Raw genomic sequence first — 24,589 nt, 5'->3', positions numbered from 1 at the left:
GCCCTTCTCTACTTCAAGTAGATTGTAAGCTTCTTAAAACCTTACTCTTATTACACTTGCCTTGCATTTCTATGAAGATCTACTGTTGTAGATGGCACACTAAATTCTCAGTGAATAATTTATAAAATCTTTAGCACAGTCCTTGGCACATATGCCTGTTTAACAAATGGTACCAATGATTATTATTATTAGGCAGGGACTGATGCATCACATTGAAGACCTAATAGGAAACTAGAAAATTCTGATCTCTTCCTCAGTCCTAAGAACTCTGCTGGCTCTCTCCACAATTTAGACTAGTGGTTTCCAATATTAAGTGAGTACATTTCAGTCTCATAGTCTCATCTCTCTACCACGAAACAGTGCCAGGTATGATATAGACATCACCATAACATGAACAACACAGCAAAATTTTGACCATTACTGCTCTCTTTGAGGGTACCTTGGAGAAAGGAAAATGGAATAGTTGTAGTTACCTTTTTGAAAAAATGGTTAATGTCCTATCTATTGACAGATGGATCTATTGATGGATAAACTTCATTTAACTTCAAGGCTTCCTGACTCAAGTTTCTCATGTACAGGACCTACCACTCTTCAGGCATCTCCCCTGTCGTATAATCCCTGCTTTATTTTGGCGCTTCAAGTAGAATTGGTTCACGTGTAGCAATAGGAAAATCCGACATTCGGGCCTTGAATGGTTCACATGAGGCAGTGAAAACGGTCGATTTAGAACCTCCCCAGCCCTGATTTTTTCTTTTCTTTTCTTTCCTTTTTTTTTTTCTTTTTGAGACGGAGTCTCGCTCTGTTGCCAGGCTGGAGTGCAGTGGCGCGGTCTTGGCTCACTGCAACCTCCGCCCGCTGGGTTCAAGCGATTCTCCTGCCTCACCCTCCCAAGTAGCTGGGATTACAGGCACGCGCCACCATGCCCAGCTAATTTTTGTATTTTTAGTAGAGATGGGGTTTGACCACATTGGCCAGGTTGGTCTGTGAACTCCTGACCTTATGATCCGCCCGCCTCGGCCTCCCAAAGTGCTGAGATTACAGGCGTCAGTCACCACTCCGCACCTCCTAGTCCTGATTTTCAAAGGTATGACGCATGTGTCCGGTTCCCGGGGAGGGCCGTCGAGCCGTCGCGCCGTCGCGCCACATACGTCACACGCTATTCGGAAAGCGTTGCTGCGTAAACGGCGGGGGCGTGTCTTTTGGCTCCTCCGCGTGTAGTTACCTGAGAAACGCGGGAAGTTGGGGCCACGGACTGTTGCTCCGGTTGCCTAAGTTGTTTTATTATTTCTGGAGAGAGCCGTAAGCTTGTGTGGGGTCTCAAATCCTGAGGCCGACTCGGTTTCTGGCGCGGTGTGATGGAGGTAGTGGAGGCCGCCGTCGCTCAGCTGGAAACTCTGAAATTCAATGGCACCGATTTCGGAGTTGGCGAAGGTCCGGCGGCGACGTCTCCGGGCTCTGCCCCTGCGCCAGGGACACAGCCGCCGCTACAGTCGTTTGAGGGGTCCCCGGACACTGGGCAGACCGTGGAGGTTAAGACTGCCGGTGAGCAGCCTCTGCAGGCCGTTCTGAACGCAGTAGCGGCGGGGACCCCAGCGTCGCAGCCGCAGCCGCCGCCGCCGCCGCCAGCTGAATCGCCGGCCTGCGGAGGCTGGGTTACCTCTCCAGGAGCCAAAGAGCCTGCGCGGGCCCCGAACTCCTTGGAGACCTCGGACTCGGATTCGGATTCGGACTCGGACAGGTCGGGTGCCTAAGGGACCCGGAGCTGTGGGGAAAGGTCTTGTATGACGGGCGGGGTGGCCGAGGCCTAGGAGCCTAGAGGTTGCCCGTGTGGGCCCTGGAGGGTGGGCAGGTTGCTGGTGCTCAGGGCTCATGTGTTGAAGTATTGGCTGCGACTGCCCTTTATTCGCTGCCTCTCACAGCAGGTCGCGTTGTGAATCTGAACTTAGTACTCACTTCTTTCCTAAATTTGGTAGCCTGAAGAGTTCTATGTATAGATCGTATCATTTTTAGTTAGACTTTAGAAAACCCGAGGATCTCAGGTTGTTTCCGTAACTACTCAGTTCAGGCTGTACTTTTGTGGTTATAATTGAGTTTTGTGTCAGATCTGATTTTTTTTTTCCTATCACATGTAGGCTTTGTTTTTTGAACCACATACATTGAGGATCAGGAAAAGGAATATTTTGTGTGTTTCAGAGCTGGCTCTTGACGATTACGTTAATTTGTAGAATCGTTGTAGGGAACACGTGTTTATGAAAGTAGCTAAACAGTGTTATTTAGTAGTAGTTTATGCTTCTTACGTTTTGCGAGAGCTTTTCCCCCCTACCCCCACTTCTGTCTTTTAAATATGAAACCTCTGGGCTGGAGAGGACTCCAGCATGTGGGATGTTACTAAACAACACTGAACATTGTCTACAAATAGTTGAGTGTGTTGAGTGAGTGGGATACTGAACAGGTTAACAAGATAGACACGTGTTGAGGAGGTGAGTAGTTTAGTTTTTAGGGAAGTCGTCAGCAGAGTGGGAGTGAAGAAGGCATGAAGGTAGGAGAGGGTATGAAATGGACTGGGAGGGGGAAGTAACAACTGTAGACAAGGTTGGATTTCTTGGCAGTGCTAAGATTGAGGTATAATCATCTTGTGGGATTTCAGAGCTCATTGTACTAGCAAAGAAAAGTAAATGGTAGATAATTTGGGGATACGTTTTGAAAGCAGAAGGGATATGGCTTCATAATAGGCCAGCTTAGTGTCAGGATACTGCTTCTGATTCTTTGTGGGTGATGGCAGAGGATACCAAATATTTGAAGAAGTCAAAAGGGTTACAACTTTTTGTCAGTTAACAGCAGTGGAATCAAATGGAAACTGACGGGGAGAAGCAGGTTTCGTTAGTATAATGCACTTTTTCTTGTTTTAACTTGCTGTGAGTGTGAGTGTATAGGCCGTTCGTACAAAGGTGGCCAATATGCCGTCAGAGATTGGACATGAAGTTTAGAGACGTCATAGCCTAAAATTTAGGCGTTAATGTCACATGGATGATGATTGAAATCATTAACATGTACGGGATTATCCATGAAAGTAGTACAGAAAGAAGAGAAAGTGAGGATGGAACCCTTAAAAATAATATATAAAAAGGCTTGAAGTGAGGAGCCAACAAACAAAATTTAAACTGAGACAGTGGTTGCTGTTAACGATAATTTCTGTGGAAGATAAGGACCAAATGAGTTTTCAGAAAGTAGAACGGTCTACATACTTTAGTAACTGAGGATTTCCCAAGTTGTCTGTAGACTGAGAAGAAACTCAAGCGATCTGGCAATTAAGCGATCTGGTTATTGGTGTCTAAGAGAGGTGCCATGCCCAGAATTCCCTTGTTTTAGTGATTTGTCACATGCTTGCTTATACTCACGTGTATGATATGTGAGACTATTGTAATAAGAGGAACTGGGTTATAGCAGAGGTTTGAAAATATAAACTAAAGACTACTTTCCCAATACCATATCAGCTTTGAAGTGCTAGCTTTTGAATTAGAACAGCAGTAGTAAACATGTAGTAAAGTTGATATGTTTTAATTGAATAATCTTATTTTAATATTGTTAGAATAAGCAATAATAAACATGTATTAAAGTTGATATTTCTTAATTGAATAATCTTATTTTAATACATAATAATACTGGACTTTTTTTTTTAACTGTTTTCTTCTCTACAGTGAAACAGATTCAGATAGTTCAAGCTCATCGTCTTCCTCCTCCTCTTCCTCATCGTCATCTTCTTCCTCTTGTATATCACTTCCTCCAGTGCTGTCAGATGGAGATGATGACTTACAAGTTGAGAAGGAAAATAAGAATTTTCCTCTTAAAACAAAAGATGAATTACTTCTTAATGTAAGTACTTAGATGTATTAAGTTTAGTTGGCATGTTTTAAAACATATTCTGGTACCGATATTGATCTAATTTTGCCTGTATCTGCTCCATAAATTTGAAGTTCATTCTCAGCCTAACTGGCATGCTTTTGGCATGCCTTGGCTTTCTTATATAAAAGAGTAGTGATCTGTATAATTTCTTAGGTTACCTCTAACTCTGCTGACATTTGATAATTTTTCCGATTGTGGCTCAACTTCAGCTTTGAACTTTACATTTCTTACATTTCCTAGAAAAAGATATTTCTTATGTCGATTTGCTTTCTGGTGGTTTTTTTTTTTTAGGGTCTGCAAGTCAGAAAATTTTGCTCAATAGCAATTGAAATTTTCTTTTTAATTGACTGCATTTAGAGAAGTAGAAGGTGAAATTCGAAGGGTTGAGCTTGTTAGGATTCCTATTGAAGTTTTTGGAGTGTTTTTATTATTACAGTTGGAGAAAACTTGTTAATTGTAGAATGGTTGTTTATTGGCACTTGATAGGTTTGGTTTGCAAAGTTAACTCTTGCAAGGTCATTTCCTCTTACGCTGTAAACATCCTTAGGAGGATGATGTTAGTCTGATTGAAACCTATAACCCAGGAGGAGAGTCTTCTCAGAATTTCAGAATGTAGGCTATATTACCACTTTTTTTTCCACCTCTGCATATACTTTTAATTATTAATGCTTTAAAAATATTTAATGGTCACTAATCATAATTCTTATATAACATTTACATTGATGAGATAGTTTAATGCAAGATTTGAAAAAATAAAGCCTACAGGCATTCAGGAACCTTTTTCATGAATGGATTCTACCAGTCTTAATTATTTCTCTTTTTCTCTACTGATAACAAGAAATTCTTATCTCGCTTATGCTTTATACATTGAAAATCTTTGGATTTGTATGCAGCTTCATCAGTGGCTCATATTTTCGTGCTACAGATACGTTAATATTTCTTAGTGGTCTTTGTACACAAAGGCTACCAACATAACTATTTTCTGAAAGTAGGAGACTTGTTTCGTCGTTTTTGCTTGTCTCTTGATCACCTGTCTACTTAAGTTCCTTTTAGACTATAATAACCAACAAAGAAAAGACCACAGTACTTCTGTAAATGCACACATATCGTTGTCTTATCTTACTAGATTTGGAATTCGTACCTTGGGAATTTCTTCAAATTTAATGCAAAGTCTTAGCGTATTTGTTTAGGTGTTTTTTCTGAACAGAATGTCCCTGTTTTCATCAGGAAATCACAAAGGATTTGTGGCCACAGGGAGTCTAGGAACAAGTTCTTTGAGGACTGAGTTCATATGTGATCCTTGTAACTCCCATAGTACCCAGTGGAGTGCTTTACAGATAATGAGTTCTCAGGCCAAAGTAATTTATGATTATAGAATGAGTGTGAGGCATTTTATGTTTATTAATTCTTTAAGAAATTATTATAGCACACCTGCCATTTGCCAGGTGCTGTAAACAAGACCAATCCAGTTTCTGCTCTTGTAGTGTCTAATGGAGGGACACAGACAGTAAATAAAGTGGAGACAAACAAATTTAATTGCTAAAAGTGCTATTGAATTGTGTGAGTGTATGTTTGCCTCAAAAGACAAAATTCCATTTGAATGTTGTTAGATTTTCCAACTTGGAATGATGGGTTGGTCTGTTCCTTTCTGAGACCATTTCAATGGATCTTTGAGAATGATGGAAGAGGGAATTGTAGTCTTTATTTGGAAAACTTATTAGAAGTCCTTCAGACCACTGTGCTACTAGAGATAGGTAGAGGAATTGATGAGTTTCCCAGTCTGCACTAAATCTCTGGCTTATAGGTCTGAAAGAAGATATAAGGACTTCTTCAGGGTTTCAAATCTTAAGTTTGGGGGAGAAGAATGGCTTTGTCCTGAGTACAAAAGATAGTGCATAGTTACAGGTATGTAGTGTGTTTTAAGAGTCTGCCTCTTTCTCAGGGCTGGCATTTTGACCACTGACAGACTCTTGCATGAAAGTCATGGAGATGACTTTTGCTGGCCTATGCTCTGTTACACAGCCTTGAACAGATCATCGAGGCTAGTGGAATGGATTTTCAGATTGCTTGGCTGTGAGTCACGTAGTCACTCCTGTTTGTGTAGGCGAGTGTGTAGGAGAGAGTGAGGAGAGCATGTGTAGGAAAATGAACACTTGAAAGCACGTGGGCTAGTGCGAGAGGGTGGGAGTCTGTAAGAGCTAGTTGACAGAAAGGGAGTGTGAATGTGTATGTATTGTGAGGAGGGTGGGATGTTGGGTGTAATATCAGTCCCTATATAAACCACATGGAATGGTTTATCTTTCACAGGAAAGGGAGCTTATATCCATTCCAAAAGGGGATGCTGGACAGACAGTAATAATGGGTTATACTCTATGGAGGGCAATGGAAATACTTGGAAATGGTTATCATGTATGATTTATGTTGGACTCATTGTTATGAAGAACAGAGACTCATATTACCTCAGGAGAACTGGAGGTTTATTAGAAAGCAGCTGGGAACGAAGGCAGCTATGAAGGCTAGTCACACTGTTTCTTTTACATGCCTCTGAATAGTCTCACAGTTATCTGTCATTTTATTCTTTCGTTACTGACTGGCTTCCTCTGTTTATCTGTAGATTTTTTTTGTCGGGGAAGGGGATGGGAGGACGGACAGAGTTTTGCTCTTGTCACCCAGGCTGGAGCCCAGTGGCTGATCTCGACTCACTGTAACCTTCACCTCCCGGGCTCAAGCGATTCTCCTGCCTCAGCCTCCCAATTAACTGGAATTACAAGCGCCTACCACCACGTCCGGCTAATTTTTGTATTTTTAGTAGAGAGAGGGTTTCACCATGTTGGCCAGACTTGTCTTGAGCGCCTGACCTCAGGTGATCCACCCACCTTGGCCTCCCAAAGTGCTGGGATTTCAGACGTGAGCCACTGTGCCTGGCCAGATTTATCTTTTTAATTCTAGCTTATACATGGATTTCAGTATCTCTGGCTCTAAAAATGACGTCTTTTGCTTTCAGTGTCCCATGAACTGGCTATTAGTGTTGTATTTCCTTGCTTACTTTTGGGACAATTCTGTTATTTAACTTAGTTTTTTTTTTTTTTTTTAAATGACAATCCATTCTTTCTGGGAAGTGTCTCCTCTCCACAACTAGTACTAGCTGGTGTGGTATGTGCCATTTTGTTCAGGCCTCCTGATATGTCACTTAGACTTTTAGGCAGCAGAGGTTGTGTATCTTAGCTAGATGCAGCGTCAAGCTCTATGTGGGCTATTAATTTAACTATCTAACAAAATTCTGAAGAAAATTAATGAACTTTTCTGCTAAAAGGTATACACAAATTAAAATGTGCCAAATAGTTAAAACCAATTTTAGAATTTGTGCTGGACCTTCAGGGATCTGGACATAGACATGCCCAATTTAGCCCAATTTAACCCAATTTTACATCCAACCACTTTCTAAAGTGTTTTCTAACAGTTTCCTGTTGTCACTTAGGCATGCGTAGCTTAATTTTTACCTCCATTTAGTCTGTGCCTCAAGCAGGAATGTCACCTCTCTGGATCTATCCCTTTAAATCTTTCCATTGTGGGTTGTTCGATCTCTGTGATCTAACTATGTACAATGCAGATCTTTAGGTATATGAGAACTACAGTGAAGTAACTTTATGATTGTTCTTAAACCTTAGAAAGATGTAAGTTTTAAAATAGGTCATAACCAAACCTTGCCATCCCAAGATGTGGTTATAACCCAGTTTTTCTTTTTTTAATGTGAGGGTGTGGTAAGAGGGGAAGAGAGTAAAAGAGGAATTAGTGAACTATAGTGGCAGTGAAAAAGGAGAGTCTTAAGTGGCTCACTTCATAATGTCGCAAATAATAAGTTTAACTAGATAAAATTATTCTTTTAAACATAAATAATTCTTTAATGCTCAGAAGGTTCATATATAACCTACACAGTCACTGTAAGCAGCATACATATTACAGCTTTGGAACTACATTGAGCCGCATAGGATATATTTAGTGTTTTGATGAATTGGAAAATTGAGGTTCTTTTTAAACAATTTTCTCAGCAGTTTATGCCCTGAACTCTTCATTCAAATGTATCAAGTGTAATTAAAAATGTAGGGTCATAAAAACATTTGGGATTATAATTTTTAAAGTCTTAAACAGAAATGAGTTTTATAAATTAGTGCCCATTGTTTTCTGAAAACCTGAAAATCTTCACATAACATTTTAAAATTATAAGCACAATGTTTATGGAGATAAGAAATGGATAATACTTCAATAGGGATAATAATGTGTATTTAGGCATATAATGTAGCATGACCAAGAAAAAAAATTAATACTTCTTGGCAATTTTGGGGGAAATTTAGCTGTCATGCTTTGGTGACTGCTTATTTCATAAAATAAGTACATTTAGTAGTTAGGTTGAGTACACTCTACTCTCCTGATTGTGGCAGTGTGGACACATTCTAAAATGTCCTAACATGAGTGTATGGAAATATCTGGACCACCTCAAGCAGTTAGAAGTTGCAGTAGAATATTTCATGCCTGTTTGATCTCCCATCATATATGAAATTGTATTGCATCTTGGTCTACACTTAGTAATTATCAATTTAATATATTGTTTTCAAGACCTAACTTGGTTTATAAGTTTTGTCCTGAATGCAGGCCTCTTTTAACTTAGGCTTTTATTACTATATGTATATTTTGAACTATTAAATTCTATTTTAGAATACACTTTGGTAGCACTTATTAACATTCTTCCCAAAGTGCTTGTTATTTAAGCAATGGTTTATATACTTAAAGGAGATCATTTTTCATTAATATTCAATAGTGTTCTTCAAAAATAATTAATAGATTTTTTAAATTAAAGTTTTATATTTTACAGAATATTTCAGTAAAGCTTATGTGAGGCATGAATGATTCCATAAACATTAAATAAATACTGTCTCATTCAGTAGAGTATCCATTTATGTCCTGTGTATATACATATATAATTATCACACAAGAAGCTTTCAATTTTTTAGATTCCCCCATTCCTCAGTAGTTTCTAGTAAGTGAATTCTACTGATTGCTTTAGAAGATAAAGACAAATGTCTGTTCAAGAACAATGAAGCTAGAGAGTGAGCATACACACTTTAGCTGAAAGTAAAACAACACCAGGGAGTTAATGGCTGAATGTCAGATGATGGTGTACTGCACGTAAGAAGTGATAGGATTGAGTGGAAGGGGAGATAATAAGGATTTCTGAAAAATTTGGGCTAATACTCTGTGGCATTTTACAATTATTTGGCAGTCCTTTTATCTTCGTGATATATAAAATCAGTGTCTTAAAGTTGATGAACTATGGACTCAATTAACATAAAAGATAGGCTTAGAGTTATATTCATCGTTGGAGGTTTTTTCCTTGTTGAGATGGATTATAGTTTTATATTTAAACAAATTAAATTTTGAAGATATTCTTATGAATTTTGTTTCTCTTAACAGGAATTTTAGAGAAAAACAGGATAATAATGTATTTGTTTAAAAAAGAAATATCTCAAGACACTGCAAAGAAATGTTGACCCTCATTTCTTAATTGACTTGTCTGTGTCTTAAGTTTAGTGTCATACATAATAGGGTAATTAATGAGGGGACTAATGCTTACTGGTGATAAATAGCTGAGTTTCATGGAAACTTGTAAAATTACTTCCCCTGAATAAGTTAATGAATTAGACTACATGTTAAGTATGGTCATAGTTGACACAGAGTTTACAGACCTAATCCATTTTTTTTCCAATATGTTTTACCAGCTATAGAGAAAAAAAATTCAGTCATGGCTCTCAGTACTCCAGTGATTGGATCCTACTTTCCAACCATATCTGAAAAGTGAAGGCTCACCTAATAGCATCAGGTAATTGGCTGCCACGTGCATGTCCTGTGTTGGGTAATATGAGAAAAGTGATTAGATAATTTCATTCCACCTTCCTCGCTTTTCTCAGTTCTCCCCAAAATGACACCAAAAAGGTTTAGTTTTCATTTGGAATGTTTGATTCCTTCTCCCACCAACCTCTGCTGTCCTTTTCCCATATTTGTGAGTGAAAATCCTACTGAAGCTTCCTTATATAATTTTGCTTTAGAAAGTCATCAATTTACTGATACTGTTTTTTGCTCAATAAGCCTTCACAAATGCTAGAAAGGTCAAGAGTGTTGTAAATTATAAATGTTACCTTCTCAGAGGGCCATTTTTGACATATTAGCTCCTTCCATTTTTGCATTGGAAGTTCTAGGCACCCATTTTTTGAATGGTATGTCTATAACTTCATTTTTAATAGGATGGATTTTTAATGTTATGTGGTACTCTTTTTTAATATTTTGCTTAACGGAGTAACCTTGTAGACCATACAGATGTTAGAAAATTGAAATATAATAATCTTACAACATAGACAATAATTGCTCTTTCATGGATATTCCAGAAGTGTGGTTAGGATCTTGCATGTCTTTAATGCCATCATTATGAATATCTGTTATCACAGAAGCACAGTAATTGTTTTGTTCGAATCTAGTCTATAATTTCTGTATTAATGTGTTATCTTTTTGATTCCATGCAGTTGGACATTTAAATTGTTGTTAACCATTTGTATAACTGTTTCGAACTTTTGTTCAGTTTCCTTACTATTTGTAGGTAAGAAAAATGAAACCAGAAAGAGATTTGTCTGAAGTCATATTAGTGGGGAGAAGCAGATTCTGAACTAGTAATAGACACATTCCAAACTGCTGTGTTTTTAGTATTTGTGGAGACCTGCATAGCAACATTGGAATCTGGTCATTTGGACTTTCTCATTATTTAGTTTCTGAATAATAATCATGTAGCATATTTTCTCAAAGTGAAGGATGAATGAATCATCTAATGTAAGGTTTTTAAAATTGCTTTTGCTTGGATTATATTGCCTCTCAGTAAAGCCTTTGACTTGGAACTGTGTAGTGTGTAGGAAATAAATGGTCGAGCTTCTTTAGTATGTTGAATTTTAGTAGTTCATTTCCCAAATGCTGTGATGTTTGGGGATGTTTATTTCCATGCAGGCTTTTCATTTGCTAATGATGTGAATGAAATAGTTTTCTTCCTTTCCTTTCCTACTCTTTGTTATGTATAGAAGTATTGAATAAATGGGTCCAGAAAAACTTTTTCCTGTTCTTTGATTTTTTGTTAGTAAACATTTATAATAATTTTATTTGTATGATAAAATAATTACTTCTAATCGCAGATAATGTACATCCAGAACAGGTTTTTAGTTGCATTTTAATTTTGGGAAACAATAAAATTTAAATATAGATTTATCACACATCTTCATTTCCCAAGTAGAGTATTCAGATTATCATTAAGACTTCATTAGTAGTATGCTGCATGTTGTTAAAATGTGGTCTTAAAATTATACCTGTGTTAATGGCCAGAAATACATTGATATTATTAATACCTGGGAATGTGTTTTGTAATGGAGGGCTTTTTTGATATGTGAGAATGTAAAGCAGTGCTGTGTAATAGAGCTACAGTGTTGGGGATGTCTATATTGTGCTGTCTTACTTGAATTGTGGCTAGTGTGACTGAAGACTGAGTTTTAAATTTTATTTAATCTTAATTAAATTTAAATTTTTATCTAATATTGTGTAAATAAAATAAAAAGTCTTTCCTATCTACTCATCATTCTTCTAACAAGGGTTGTGGGGTATCCAGGCTGATACTTTAATCTTTCTAATCTGCAGTAAATCGCCTTGTCTTTTATTTTTAGTACCTTTGGTTGTTGCTTATGGGTGATGAAGAAGGTCTTTCTATCCCAGGCCTCTCCTATCACCTCTACTTTCAATTTTTTCAGTTTACTTGTATGCATTTTACATCTGATTGTTTATACCTTTTGTGCACTGCCAGAATGGTCCCACAGTATGTTTTCTGGCCATATTTTCCCCTTTATTGGAGTGTGTCTGTGTTTCTCTTCTCTGTCACACATATACACACTTCCCTGAAATGTGGAAAAGCAAAGTGATTGATTTTTATTTCCTTAAAGGAGATTTTGTATCTGAGGAGATTTATTCATTATCATAGGAGGGGCAGCAGCTGTGTTATCAGGGAGCCAAATGTTAATCTAATAATTGTACTAATGTTTGCTGCTGCAACCCAGAGGTACCTATGCATCAATCCTAGGCAGTTAAGCTTCCTTGGAAGCCTGGCTTTTAAATTTTATTTTTGAGAAGATTAGGTTCAAGCCTTTTTCGTTCTTTGAGGATTCTATATCGGGTTATATTTTCATTATCTGATTTCTGCTCAGACTAAGACTGACTTTTGAGATTTTTGTTAAGCTTGGACTGAAGAGGTAGGCTAGTTCATTTAATAGATATATATTAATACTAAATACCTACTATGTGCTAACCATCTTTTTGGGTGCTATAGCAATGAACAAGACTGGGTCCTCGTTATGATTGGGACTAAAAAGGTCCTAGTTATGGTTGGATTTATTGTGTAGTTAGAGAAATAGACATTAAGTAAATACAGAAATGTTGGACGACAATATGTTTAGAAAAAAGCAAAGCAGCAGGATAGTTGATAAAGAATGACTAGGCTTGGTAGTGATACAGTAGATTAAATTTGCTAGTTGAGAAAGAGATGGTGACATTTGGCATTCATAGATCAAGACAAAAATCTTTACTTTACCTTGTCTGATATGGCTGCCAAAGGAAATTGCTTTTTATACCTTGCAGGAATCTATCCCCTTCGAACCTTTTAAAGTTCTCTCTGAACCCGCCAGACATTTTCATGGAAAGCACATCTCTTGGGTGCCTTCTTGGTGGCGTTTGGATTATTTTTTCCTCTTTGTCCTCCTCTCTCTCTTTTTTTTTGAGAGTCTTTCACTCTGTCACCCAGGCTGGAGTGCAGTGATGCGATCTCAGTTCACTGCAACCTCCACCTCCCAGGTTCAAGTGATTCTCCTGCCTCAGCCTCCCGAGTAGCTGGTATTACAGGTACCTGCCACCATGCCCGACTAATTTTTGTATTTTTAGTAGAGATGGGGTTTCACCATGTTGACCAGGTTGGTCTCTGACTCCTGACCTCAGGATCCGCCTGCCTCGGCCTCCCAAAGTGCTGGGATTACAGGCGTGAGCCACCGTGCCCAGCCTGTCCTCCTCACTTAGCGTGCTCATTTAAAAGAAACAGATAGATCTGTTTTCCCTTAATTCAGACCTCCAAATATGTGCCTTTCTCAAAATTAATATATACTGCTTCATTTAACTGGACTTTCAAAGGCAGACTCTATAACAGGCTCTTAACCTGGAATTGTACAAGGATGGTTTCACTTATCTCTTACATATTTTGTATATACTATTTAGTTTTTATATACTTTTTATGTTTTGTGGAGTATTTGGGGTGAGATTTCATGTGCATCACTTTTATAGGTAGATTTGTTACTATCAAGAGGCAACTTAATGCCATCATTGGCCTTTTTAGGAATGCCCATGAAACTGTACATTCCTATATTACAGAGTACTAGGATCACTGAACTGGTATTGGAAATATGGTGGTGATTTCAGATAACAGTGTCTGTGTCTGTTTTCCCCAAAGTTTGGTTCTACACAGAATCAGAGAACCTTCACCTTTGTGGGCAAAACTTTTCATTCTTCTAGTATATAGGTTGGAAACATGGAACAGCAACAGGAACTAAGAGGGCCTGCCAGACTCTGTTTTTGACCAAAGTTGTGAGTCCTTGACTGACTACAAATAATCTGGCTTTATGTATTTTCGCTTATCTTCCTCATACTGGATGTCTTCTGGTACTCTTGAGAGCAGAACATCAGGACTTCATCAGACCCTGTAGACTGAACTGCTCAACTTATAGAAAATTACATTATAATGATCTCAAAATGACGAAAGAATATTTGATGAAACTCAATACTTATTTCTGATTTTAAAAATTTCATTAAAATTGGAATAGATGGATACTTTCTTAACCCATTAAAAAGAAATTCCGATAAAAATGCATCATTATGCTTAGGATTTGGAACATTCCTGTTAGCGATGTCCACTGTCATCACAATTGTTTCATATTTGAGATTCTGGAATTGTCAACCAGTATCATCTGAAAAATGATAGCTGTGTTGTACTAATATTGAAAAGAAGGACAACTTATTCTTTGAAAATATGGTTGTATAATAAATATACAAGAAAATTACTAAAAGTAAATTTCAGCATGATGCTTTCTTATGTAGCAATACCCTATAAAGGGTCTATTTGTAATAGTAATAAAATATGTTAAATAGGAATTTATAATAGCGAGTAATATATAAAATAGCTTGGAATGAGCCTAAGCACTTATATAGGACCCTTTATGAAGGCAACTATAACTAAGTGTGATCTCAATCAGTACCAATAACACTAATATGAAATAGTTCTGAAATGTAGCGAGATAAACATGTGAGAACAGTTAAAAAAATTCCAAGGGGAAAAATATTTATGGAGTGGGTAAAGGAGTTAGCTCAGCTCATCATCTCAAATACTGAATTGCTTTATGAAAACAGTTGTTAAAATAGTTTAGTACTGACACTGAACTAGATCAGAGAAATTGAATGGAGATTCAGTAAAAAACCCAAATATGTAAGTGTACTTAGTATATGTTAAAGTTTGTTTTTCAAATCAGTGAGAGAAAAGATGGATTATTCTACAGCATGTCAGGATAACTGGCTAGTAGTTTGGATGAAGATAAAGCCAATCACTGCTGCACTTTTATACAAGAATAAAATTGTGAATGGACCAAATATGCAAATATTAAAAAAATGAAACTAGAGTAATAAAGAAAACAATAGTGAATTTTAAGTGATTTTGGGATACAGAGGACCTTTCTAAATGTGACACAAGTTTCAAAAGCCAAATATATATATACATACTTGACTACATAAAAATTAAAATGCCAAAGGTTGACTAAACAACTGAAATAGTTTAAGTTCTTTAGCTACCAAACATGCTGTGGGGTAAGGGAGTAGATATTTGCTACATATTTGATAAAAGACAAATGTCCTTGAACATCCAAAGGTTTTTTTTTTTTTTTTTTAATGAATTAATAAAAAGATAAGCCCCTCATAAATATGTAAAGTTATACAAGAAACAATTCATAACACACATTAAAATGGCCAGGATACATCCAAGGATGTTCACTCTTCCTTATGAAGAAATTCAGATTAAAGCAAGATACTATTTTATATTCGTAAGACTGGCAAAGATTTAAAATTTACTTACTAGTAATGGCAAGGGTGTGGGGAAATCTCTCATACATTGTGGAAATGTGAATTGATGTGACTTTTTAAGAAGAAATTTAGCAGTAACTGTCAAAATTTTAAATATGCATATGTTTTAGTCTTATCAGGACCACTCAAAATAATCTATCACAGGGGTTACACAAAGATATATGTAAAAGAATGTTGTATCGCTGTGTGTAGTGGCAAAAGTTTTAAAAGGGCAGATATATGTTGTGTCAAGCGGCTAGTGTATTATAGTGCCACTGATACAGTGGAATATCCTAAGTGTTTAAATAAAATTAGATATGTGTTTTTGTTTGGTATAGAAAGATGTACAGGGTATGATCGGTAAAAAGGATACCTTGTATTAAAGTATGGATATTTTATTTAAGTAAAAAATATTTTGAAGTTAGAATTCAAGTTTATATCTGCATTGTAAATGTATTTGAAAGATACATGTTAACATTCGCTATCTATGGGGCTTGGCACTGGGTGGTTGAAAGGAATAAAGTAGGGGGATTTTTGCTTTTTACTTTGTATCCTTCCATACTGCTTGAGTTTTTCCTTTTGTAAAAATAGGAACATGTTTTACTTTTATACTTTAAACAAACAACAAAAGCAAAACAGTATCAGTTTAGATTTATATCAAAGCATAAATATTATTTTACATGGGCCTTTATTCCTCATAATAGAAAATACAAAACCAGGGGCCTTTCATGCTGGTTAAATAGCACTTATTTATTTGAGAATATTTAACCAGTAGGCTTTATCCCAATCCAAAAGTACTGAAATTTCTTATAATATGGCCAGGCAATGGGACAGATTTTATCACTGTACTTCTGGATTAGCAAATGACATTTGCCACTTACAAGAGGAGCAACTCCCAGAACCAGAGTCACTGTGAAACTCCTCTCACAATTGTCCTCTGAAATACCATTAAAGTCCTCTTCCCTGCAATCCCCCAAAATTATAGTTATCCAGTCTTATATTTAACAAGGTGTGAGATTTCTTTAGCTAAGAACTTCTGTAAAAAGGCTATTTAATGTCACAGTTTGTTCTAACAACTAAACTCCCTTCTCCATTCTGATATACACATGAACCACTTTCAAACCATAGTCTTCCCAAGATAAGGCTTTCCATGTTTAATATGATGAAAGGGCAAGTGGTTATTCTCTCTTTAAAAGTACTCATAAGAATTCTGATGGATAAAACAAAATAATTTCCTCTAACACCAGGCAGACTAACCATACAAAGGCACGTTGCTGACTTCCTTCTGCATCAGTTGGTTGAGACCCGTAGTGTTGCTATCCATAAGTAATCCTTTATCAGAAAATAGCATATCCCAGAAACAAAATGTATTTTACATGTCTGCTTATCAACTCTGGTTGAATGATTTTAACAACCTAGTTTAAGTTTCCATAGGGTAATATGATTACTCAAGATGCATTCATCTGCAGTATACTACGTGTTATGTAGGTTTTCACATCTTTTCCAGCATTTCTCAAAAAGTTATCCTTCTCCCAGTTGAACTCCTGAAATGCCATTGGTAGGGTCTTTGCACTTCAAGCCATCTTGAGGAAAAGCTTCCTTCTGAGAGTTATATCATTTGGCAAGGGTCAAGAACAGAAAGCTGTGTTTTTAATCTAAAGGCTAAGGTCGGATTTATTCTTAGATTTCTCTTCAGATTCATCTGTACTTCAATATCTAGTTTCCATAGCAACTGAGATGCAGTTTGCAGCTGGGTAAGAAAAGAGAAATCTTTAGGTGTAAAGAAACTTACTTTTTAAACCTGGATAGGGAAGGTATCAGGCAACACCTTCATAGTTTTTATAGGCTAAAGCCTGCATTCTTTTTTCAGGACTTCAATATTTCACTCATAGGTGTCATTTCCTTTTTCCTGAAGAGGCCATTCAACTCTTTTTGACACAGTCCCAGAAAAGATTGCTGCTTCTGTGTTCTATTTAATCACAGTCAAACTAATTAATTAACCAATTTAACAAAACAGCTAAAAGAACTTCTGTGGAGAAATTATAGTTACCAGTAGAATTATTTCTTTTCAAATGGAATGTCTCTGGCTGATAATAGCCTTTTTTACAGGAAGTAGGTAGTCTCTTGTTCAAGTGTGACTGAAAGAATCTAGAATAGTACTTACGTCTATTCTTAGTCTAACTGAATTTGGGGTGTATACTTGAGACCTGTTGAGTCACTCAGGTGGAAAAATGTTGGAGGGAGAGAAGTGCTATCACAAGTCTTTGCAACCACTAAAAGGATAACATTAAAGAGATGCTCTAAGCACTTAATGTTACATTTTCAGAGACGTGTAGCACTTTAAATGGAAAATTTATTTTTTTTAAGTTGTTGAAGCTGGAGGAAGTTTAATGTTTTGTTTTGTTTTGTTTTTTAATTATAGGAACTGCCTTCTGTTGAAGAACTCACTATTATTCTGCCTGAAGATATTGAGTTAAAGCCTCTTGGGATGGTTTCAAGTATTATCGAACAACTAGGTATGTTAAGAATTTTATTAATAAAAATTATATCCAAACACACACTAATAATTGAATCAGTGACTTTTATGACTAGTAAATTTTAGACATACGTAATTAACACTTTATAGTCATTAAGTTTGAAGAGATAAAATTCAGTTTTCCTATACTAAAATTATATGTAAATACAGTTTCTTTATAGAAATTTAAATGTCTGCTTTTACTGACATACTTCCTCCAGAATTTCCTTTGATTTGGTTTATTAGTTTTCTAATGTTACTATACCAAATTACTGCAGACCTAGTGACTTACAACAGCACAATTTTGTCATACAGTTCTCATGTGGGTCTCAGTGGGCTTAAAATCAAAAGTGTTAACAGGGCTGAGTTATTTTCTGTAGGTACTAGGGAAGAATCTTATTTCCTCGCTCTTTCTGGGTTCTAGAGCCTGCCCACATTCCTTGACTTTTGGCTCTCTTTCTTCATCCTGAAGGCCAGTAATGTAACATCTGTCTCTGAGCCTTCTTCCATTATCTCACCTCACTCTAACCATACGTGGACAGGTTCTCTGCTTTTAAAGACTTTTTAGATTGAGTTTACCTGCATAATCCGGGATAATCTCCCCTATCTCATGGTCCTTAACTTTAATCACATCTGCAAAGGTTCTTAAAAATGTAATGTATTTACAGATTCGGGTATTAGAGTGTGGATATCTCTGGGGGAGCACCTTTGATTTTGTCTTAAAAACACATGAGAAAGTTTTGTGATTTAATACTGTTATTGGCATGAAATATGAAGCTGCTGAGTTATAAGAGAACAGATTCTTGTTAATGCAGGTACTGTTAACTCATAGTAGGATATGCCAGAGAGTAGAACTCAGTACTGACAAAGTAATAGGATTTTGAAACTGTGAAGAGGACCTAAATTGCCCACCAGCCTCCATAGGACCTAAGGAAACAGAAAAATTCAAGTCAGTTGCTCTTAGGACCAGTTGTATAGTGAGTCAGTGATAGAAATCGGACTTTTTCTTTTGACTTTTTTCTAACAGTGTCTATATTGATATTTTAAAAAATTAATACATGATTTTGTACTTTTTTAGTTTATTAATAAAAATGTAGATTAAAATGAACCTTCTTTTCAAAAATAATAATTAAAATTCCATGATTCTGGAATCATTACATTTACTAGTTTTAGAGTTATCTTATGGTATTTAATAATATGTATAGATAAACAAGCTACTAATTTCTTGATTAGTATGATTTAAACATTTATTAGACTTGATGTATACAGAAAAATTTTAGGTCATAATGTTGATTCTCAAAAAAAAAAATGTAAACTCTATGACATACATGGAATAATGCATGTCATTTTTGCATTTTTAACAATACTATTTTGACTAACATAGACTAAAATAATTATCAACCTAATGGGAATAAAGAGTAAGTGGGTCAAAATCAGTACATAGTACTGTTGCAGATTTAACTCAAAACATGTTGCCCCTTGATCTGTTGCTTATGTGTATATTTGGAATTCGGAAGTACTAACTGTTTTTTTAATAGAGATGAGGTCTTGCTATGTTGCCCAGGCTGGTCTCAAACTCTGGGCTCAAGCCATCCTTCCTCATCAGCCTCCCAAAGTACCTTCAGTTCTTCATATCTGTCTGTAAATTGGTTTACGACTGATTATTCCCTTAGTGGACATGGTATTATCTATGTAATATAACAAAGTGTTCTTACTTGTGGCTCTGATTTTCTAAAAATTTATTGAGAGTGTGTTTGTGTGTGTGTGTGTTTTCTCTTTGTTATGGTAGATCAGTTCTTTAACACTTGTGTCATTTAAAAGAACTGGAGATTTGGAGATTATGCTTTTGCTTTTTGAGGAGGGAAATTTTGTGTAATGATAAAAATTACTGTGAGCTCTAGCACTTTTACTTCTTCTTTTCATAGGAAGATGCTTTTGTGAAGCCTTTTATTTAACATTTTCGTATACCATTAACTAAACAGTGCTTCGTAGAAAAGAATTTTTAAGAGTAAGAAAGAAGACTAATTTCTTTTAAAACAGTTTTACAACTAAATGTGATTACACTACTTTTAGTAAAAATTACTTGAGAATATGTGCATAGCTTGAATTTGTTGACTCTTTAATGGATGATTCAGATTTTCTGTAGGATTTGCATTTTAATTTTTTTCCCTTAGAGTTGTAGCTTTTTATATTAAAAATAGGTATAAAACATTTCCCAGTGATATTTGGTAATAAGTAGACTTTGTTTACTGAAGAGAAATGGTTAATGAGGTAATAATCCCACCTTCAATTTTATTTTAAATTATATTGGAATTAAAGCTTAGATTTTCATTAAAATTCTACATTCTCTTATAAGTAAATCTTGAAGTAATCTATTTTATTTTTCAGTAATAATTGAATCTATGACTAACCTACCTCCAGTTAATGAGGAGACTGTAATTTTTAAAAGTGATCGACAAGCAGCAGGAAAGGTTTGTAAAACATTTCAAATCTTACAAGTTATTCTATTTATTTATTGTTTTTTTCTGACTTTCCCCATCAGTTCTCAGAAGAGTTTATTTATTTTAATTGATGGACAATCTAGAGCTCTCTAGTTTCAGTACATTCTTGATTTCCTTCAGTACTTCGTATCTGTCTATAAATTGGTTTACTACTGATTATTACTCTTTGCCGCATGAGTTATTAAATACACATGTATAAAATTCTTTCCTAGTGTTTGTCAGATAACTTGCTAGGCAGTGAGTCTACGTAATGTATGGCACATCGTTTCCTACCCTCCATATACCCAGCTGAGTGAAGAAGACTTCCCATAGTATAGTAGCTCTTAAGCATTTTTGTCTTGTGAGCTCCTTTGAATAGTGGCTCTCAGCCTTTTCAGACTTTGACTTCCTCAGGTGGAAGCTCAGTGTGGAATCTTTTCCAAATAGAAAAATATTTCACTGACAGCAGTGAATTGTCACTGTATCTTACATCCTGGGGAATTACAAATATGTGCACTCGAGTAATTACTATAAGATTTGGTCCCTTGTATTATCTTCTTTTTTTTTTTTAAAGCACACACTGGGAGAAAGTTTTCCCAAATGATATGTCTGATATGGACTTGTAACCAGAATAGAAAAAGAAGTCTAAAAACCCAACATTTACAAAGCAATTTAAAAGTGGACAAAACATTTGAACAGATAACATATCATAAATGTAAAAATGGCAAATAAGCCATGAACATTAAAGCCACAATGAGATACTGTTACACACTTAACATAACAAATTTAACTGGCAATAAAAAGTGGAGTAACTAGAACTCTTAAAAAAAAAAAAAAAAAAAAAAAAAAAGATTTGGTCCCTTTTAACATCTTTCTAATGTAACAACCTTGCATGTCCACCTTAATATAGAAAACTGTGCACTGTACCCAGCAAGTAGGCAATTCTGACTGGTCGGCAGAAGACATAATAACTTTCTAAAATCAAGAATATAAATACTAAGTAAGTATTTATTTCCTGGCAATAGGGACAGTTTTATTCACCTTGATATCCCCCATTGTACCTAGTACAGTTCTTTGGAAATTATTTTTGCCAAGTAAATGTGTATTGAGTTGAATACAAACAAGAAAGGAGCTATTTGTGATTTTAATGACAGTTGTCTTTTTTTCTTAGTAGCTAACTTAAGACAATTTTAATCTGAAAATACTCAACACTTTGCTAAATTAAAACCTCTAAACGGCATTTTTTTGTATTTTCCACTACATTTGAATTTCTAGACATGTAAATGTGACTAATAATATTAATATTCAGCTGTTATTTAACTTTGAAAGGAGTCAGTTAAAATATAACATTTGTACCTCTAACTTTAGTTATATGGCATAAGCCTGTTGACAAAAATTAAATCTATTTCTAATTTTACATAGAATGCCTTATAAATGCTTTTGAAAGACTTTGTGACAAGTCTTTGAAAAATACTGATTCCCCCAAATAGTAGTGGAAGTAGAGATTAGAAAGTATTTGTTAAACAAACCAAGAAGCACAATATGAAACTGAGTACCTTTTAGATTGTTAGCATGTCTTATCTAAATACTAAATTAGTTTTACCTTCAGTAGCAAGCCATTGAACATCTTTTCCCTCTTCAGTAACACAATAGTAATCAGCTACAGTGATATTTATGTTATCATTTTAAGTTCACTAAAACCCTGCAAGGAAGTAGAATTACCTTTATTTTAAAACTTGAGAAACCTTGCTAAAAAGTCACAAAGCTGAAATGGATGAGATTACAACCCAGGTTCATTTCCCTTCCACCTCCCTTTACCTTCCCCACTGATTAAGGGAGGACAGTCTCAGATTTTTATTCTTACCTTTGCCCTTTAATCCTAATAACTGCTAGGTCTCTTGATAACTAGTGAAATCTGTTTCCTTCTCATATATCAGTGGGTAGGAAATTTTTACTGATTCCTTTTTAAAAGATTATATTACTGTCTTGTTTGCTAGGATATGATGATTTTCTAGAGGACTCTTTTATATTGATGGAGTGTTGTTCCCCACCCCCTCAGTTCTCATGATATATTTCAAGGTAACTTGTGATACAGTAATACACACAGTGATTGAAATGATCAGTTTACCTAATAGATTAGAATACTCCATTTATCTGTATTTTCTTCATTTTTGTTAATGGGAATTGAAAAAAGCACAAAGCGATTGATAAAAGACAATGTTGAATAGTTGTAAAGGTTCATTTCCTCATTTCCTTTCTCCTTTGGCAGTTTAGCCCAAAGCTGGCGTACCTGGAGAGACATTCTTTAAAGGCTGTTCCCAGGTGGCAGCATGCAAATCTTGGCCTTTCACAGGCACAGTCTGCCAGCATTGTTCCTAGTCCTGGAGATTCCTTGATGTAGTTATTGTTACTTAGAGAAACTGGAATTTACCTAGTCCCCTCCTAGATAATAGAAAAACTGGGAGTTACCTAGCCCCCTCTAGATAACTTATAAGTTTGTGACATGGTGTGTGTATGGAGAGGGGGAGGAGAGTACAGCTCATTCTCCCTTTTGCAGTATTGTCTGTGCCCGCCCAGCCTGCTGGCTCAAACAGGCCTTCTACGCCACTGAAACTTTTGCCATGGTGCACATAGAACATTTAAGCCCATCCTATGCTGGGATGGAATTTGGGGAGCTGCATGCACTCTATATCTTCTCTGCTTGTCAGTTACTTTTCCCAGCAGACCCTACATTATAGCTGTACCACGTTGTTGTTATGGTGTGTATTAACCTCTGTGTGTGATAGGAATCCTTGGAGATCTTGTAGCAAAAATATGATGCCTTTGAGTAAAAAATGGTGAGTATTATCAGCTAGAGCCAAGTGAAAGGATACCTAAGAAACCACTTCTCAATGACAGGGCAAGTATAAAGCATCAGTTGGATTAAATTTTTATAGGAACACCTACAGAATATATACCATTTTTAAAGATACAAAGAAAGCTGCTTGCCCACCTCATAGTAGAGGTCTCAGCTGCTACTTTTCCAAATTCAATTTCTTATACTCTCCTTACAATCTTTTACTTCCTTTGCTTTTATCTTGAATCAGGTAGTACGGAAGTTACAAAATCCCCTAAGCTGGGTGGAATGACCGAGAAGGAATATGGGTGCCTCATATGGAGCTGTATGAGGAGAAGTGGGCTGGCCTGAGCTTTGCTGTGTCTTAAGTTACTCTTTACAGTTTAGCTCTTAGGTATTAGTCAATCTAAACTCTACACTCAGAGGCTAATGGTGATTTAAAATATTATTAAATTCCTGTTTTCTACTCTGGATTAGCTAAATTGCTTATGTGAACTTGGTCAAGTTTTCCTGTAACATACCTATTAGTATTGGCTCATGTCACATACTGTCTAGTGTATGGCTTCCTGTTATCTACTGCCTGTAATGTTGTTTTACCTAAAACTTTATAATGATTTCATTATAGTTGTGGCTCATAAACACTTCAGAACCTACGAACAGTCAACTAAAATATTATGCTTTGATTTTGTCCAAGAATTTTGAATGCCACTTATATTTTAGTTCAAACCATACTGCATAGACCTGAAGTTTGCAAGGAATTTTTCCATTGAAATCGTTTTTCACTCTTAGGAAATGAATTCATGCTATCTAGGAAACAAATACCTGGGAAACAGTCTATGTACCAGGTTGCATACTGATTATTTTACCTTATATTAATGAATACACAGGAAACTTAAAAGGTTTTTTTTTTTTTTTTTTTTTAGAATGTATGAATTTCATGTTTTATTTATAATTGTTGATGGGGATTGGTGGATTGGTCAATAGGGAAGAAATAAAATAAGACAAAGGAAGTAGATTATAAATAAATTTCATTTTGTTTCACAATTTTCTAAATATGGCCTTCACATTCATTATTATAGGAAGTGTTTTTTCCTGGTTGATGGGACATTTAATCTCTGCCCAAACGAAGAATTGGGTTTGCCTGTATTTGAGGGAATTAAACTTGTGAATTGTTTTTAAAACAATTTTAAGTGAAAATAAGACTACAATAATATATGTCAGATAGGCCAGTAAGAGTGGTGCTGAGTACACCTCTTCCGTCCTTCACAGTTCTTACTGGATGAGGTCTACTGGATTTATCTAAACCTTTTCAAAGCAAATGTCTTGCTATTTTCTTAAAGTTTTTTGCTTTTACACTTTTTTAAAGCTTTAAATTTGTGATGCTGTTAGTGTTATTTCATAATACATTGGCATTTTAATAGTTTTTAATGTCACTACTTCTTTTTAGAGTACACGTATCTTCAGAATGGTGGTGCCCTGATAGGTGAGCCGTTTTATGCCTTAGTGAAAACGAATAAAAGATTCAGTGCTGTACTAAAGATCATAAAATGTGCAGAGCATTTGCTATCAAAAATCAAGAACTGAGGATGTGATAAAACAACTATGTTCAAGGCAATTGGTATAAATTGG

The 24,589-nt window shown here is 35.9% G+C and overlaps 1 protein-coding gene across 2 annotated transcripts in view; it reads left to right on the top strand.

The window, feature by feature from the left end:
• Positions 1 to 964: 964 nt before the first annotated feature.
• The window catches only part of NAF1 (nuclear assembly factor 1 ribonucleoprotein), a 39,471-nt gene continuing 15,846 nt past the window's right edge, over positions 965 to 24,589 (top strand). For both annotated transcript variants that reach the window (XM_025386767.1, XM_025386766.1), the window contains exons 1-4: positions 965 to 1,738; positions 3,699 to 3,873; positions 17,552 to 17,645; positions 20,033 to 20,115. In XM_025386767.1, the coding sequence (XP_025242552.1) occupies positions 1,356 to 1,738; positions 3,699 to 3,873; positions 17,552 to 17,645; positions 20,033 to 20,115 (735 nt within the window). In that variant the 5' untranslated portion in view covers positions 965 to 1,355. The remainder of the gene's footprint in view (positions 1,739 to 3,698; positions 3,874 to 17,551; positions 17,646 to 20,032; positions 20,116 to 24,589) is intronic.

This window comes from Theropithecus gelada, chromosome 5 (genome assembly GCF_003255815.1).
Source record: "Theropithecus gelada isolate Dixy chromosome 5, Tgel_1.0, whole genome shotgun sequence".
NCBI lineage: Eukaryota > Metazoa > Chordata > Mammalia > Primates > Cercopithecidae > Theropithecus > Theropithecus gelada.
This window is presented reverse-complemented; position numbering and strand designations above follow the sequence as displayed.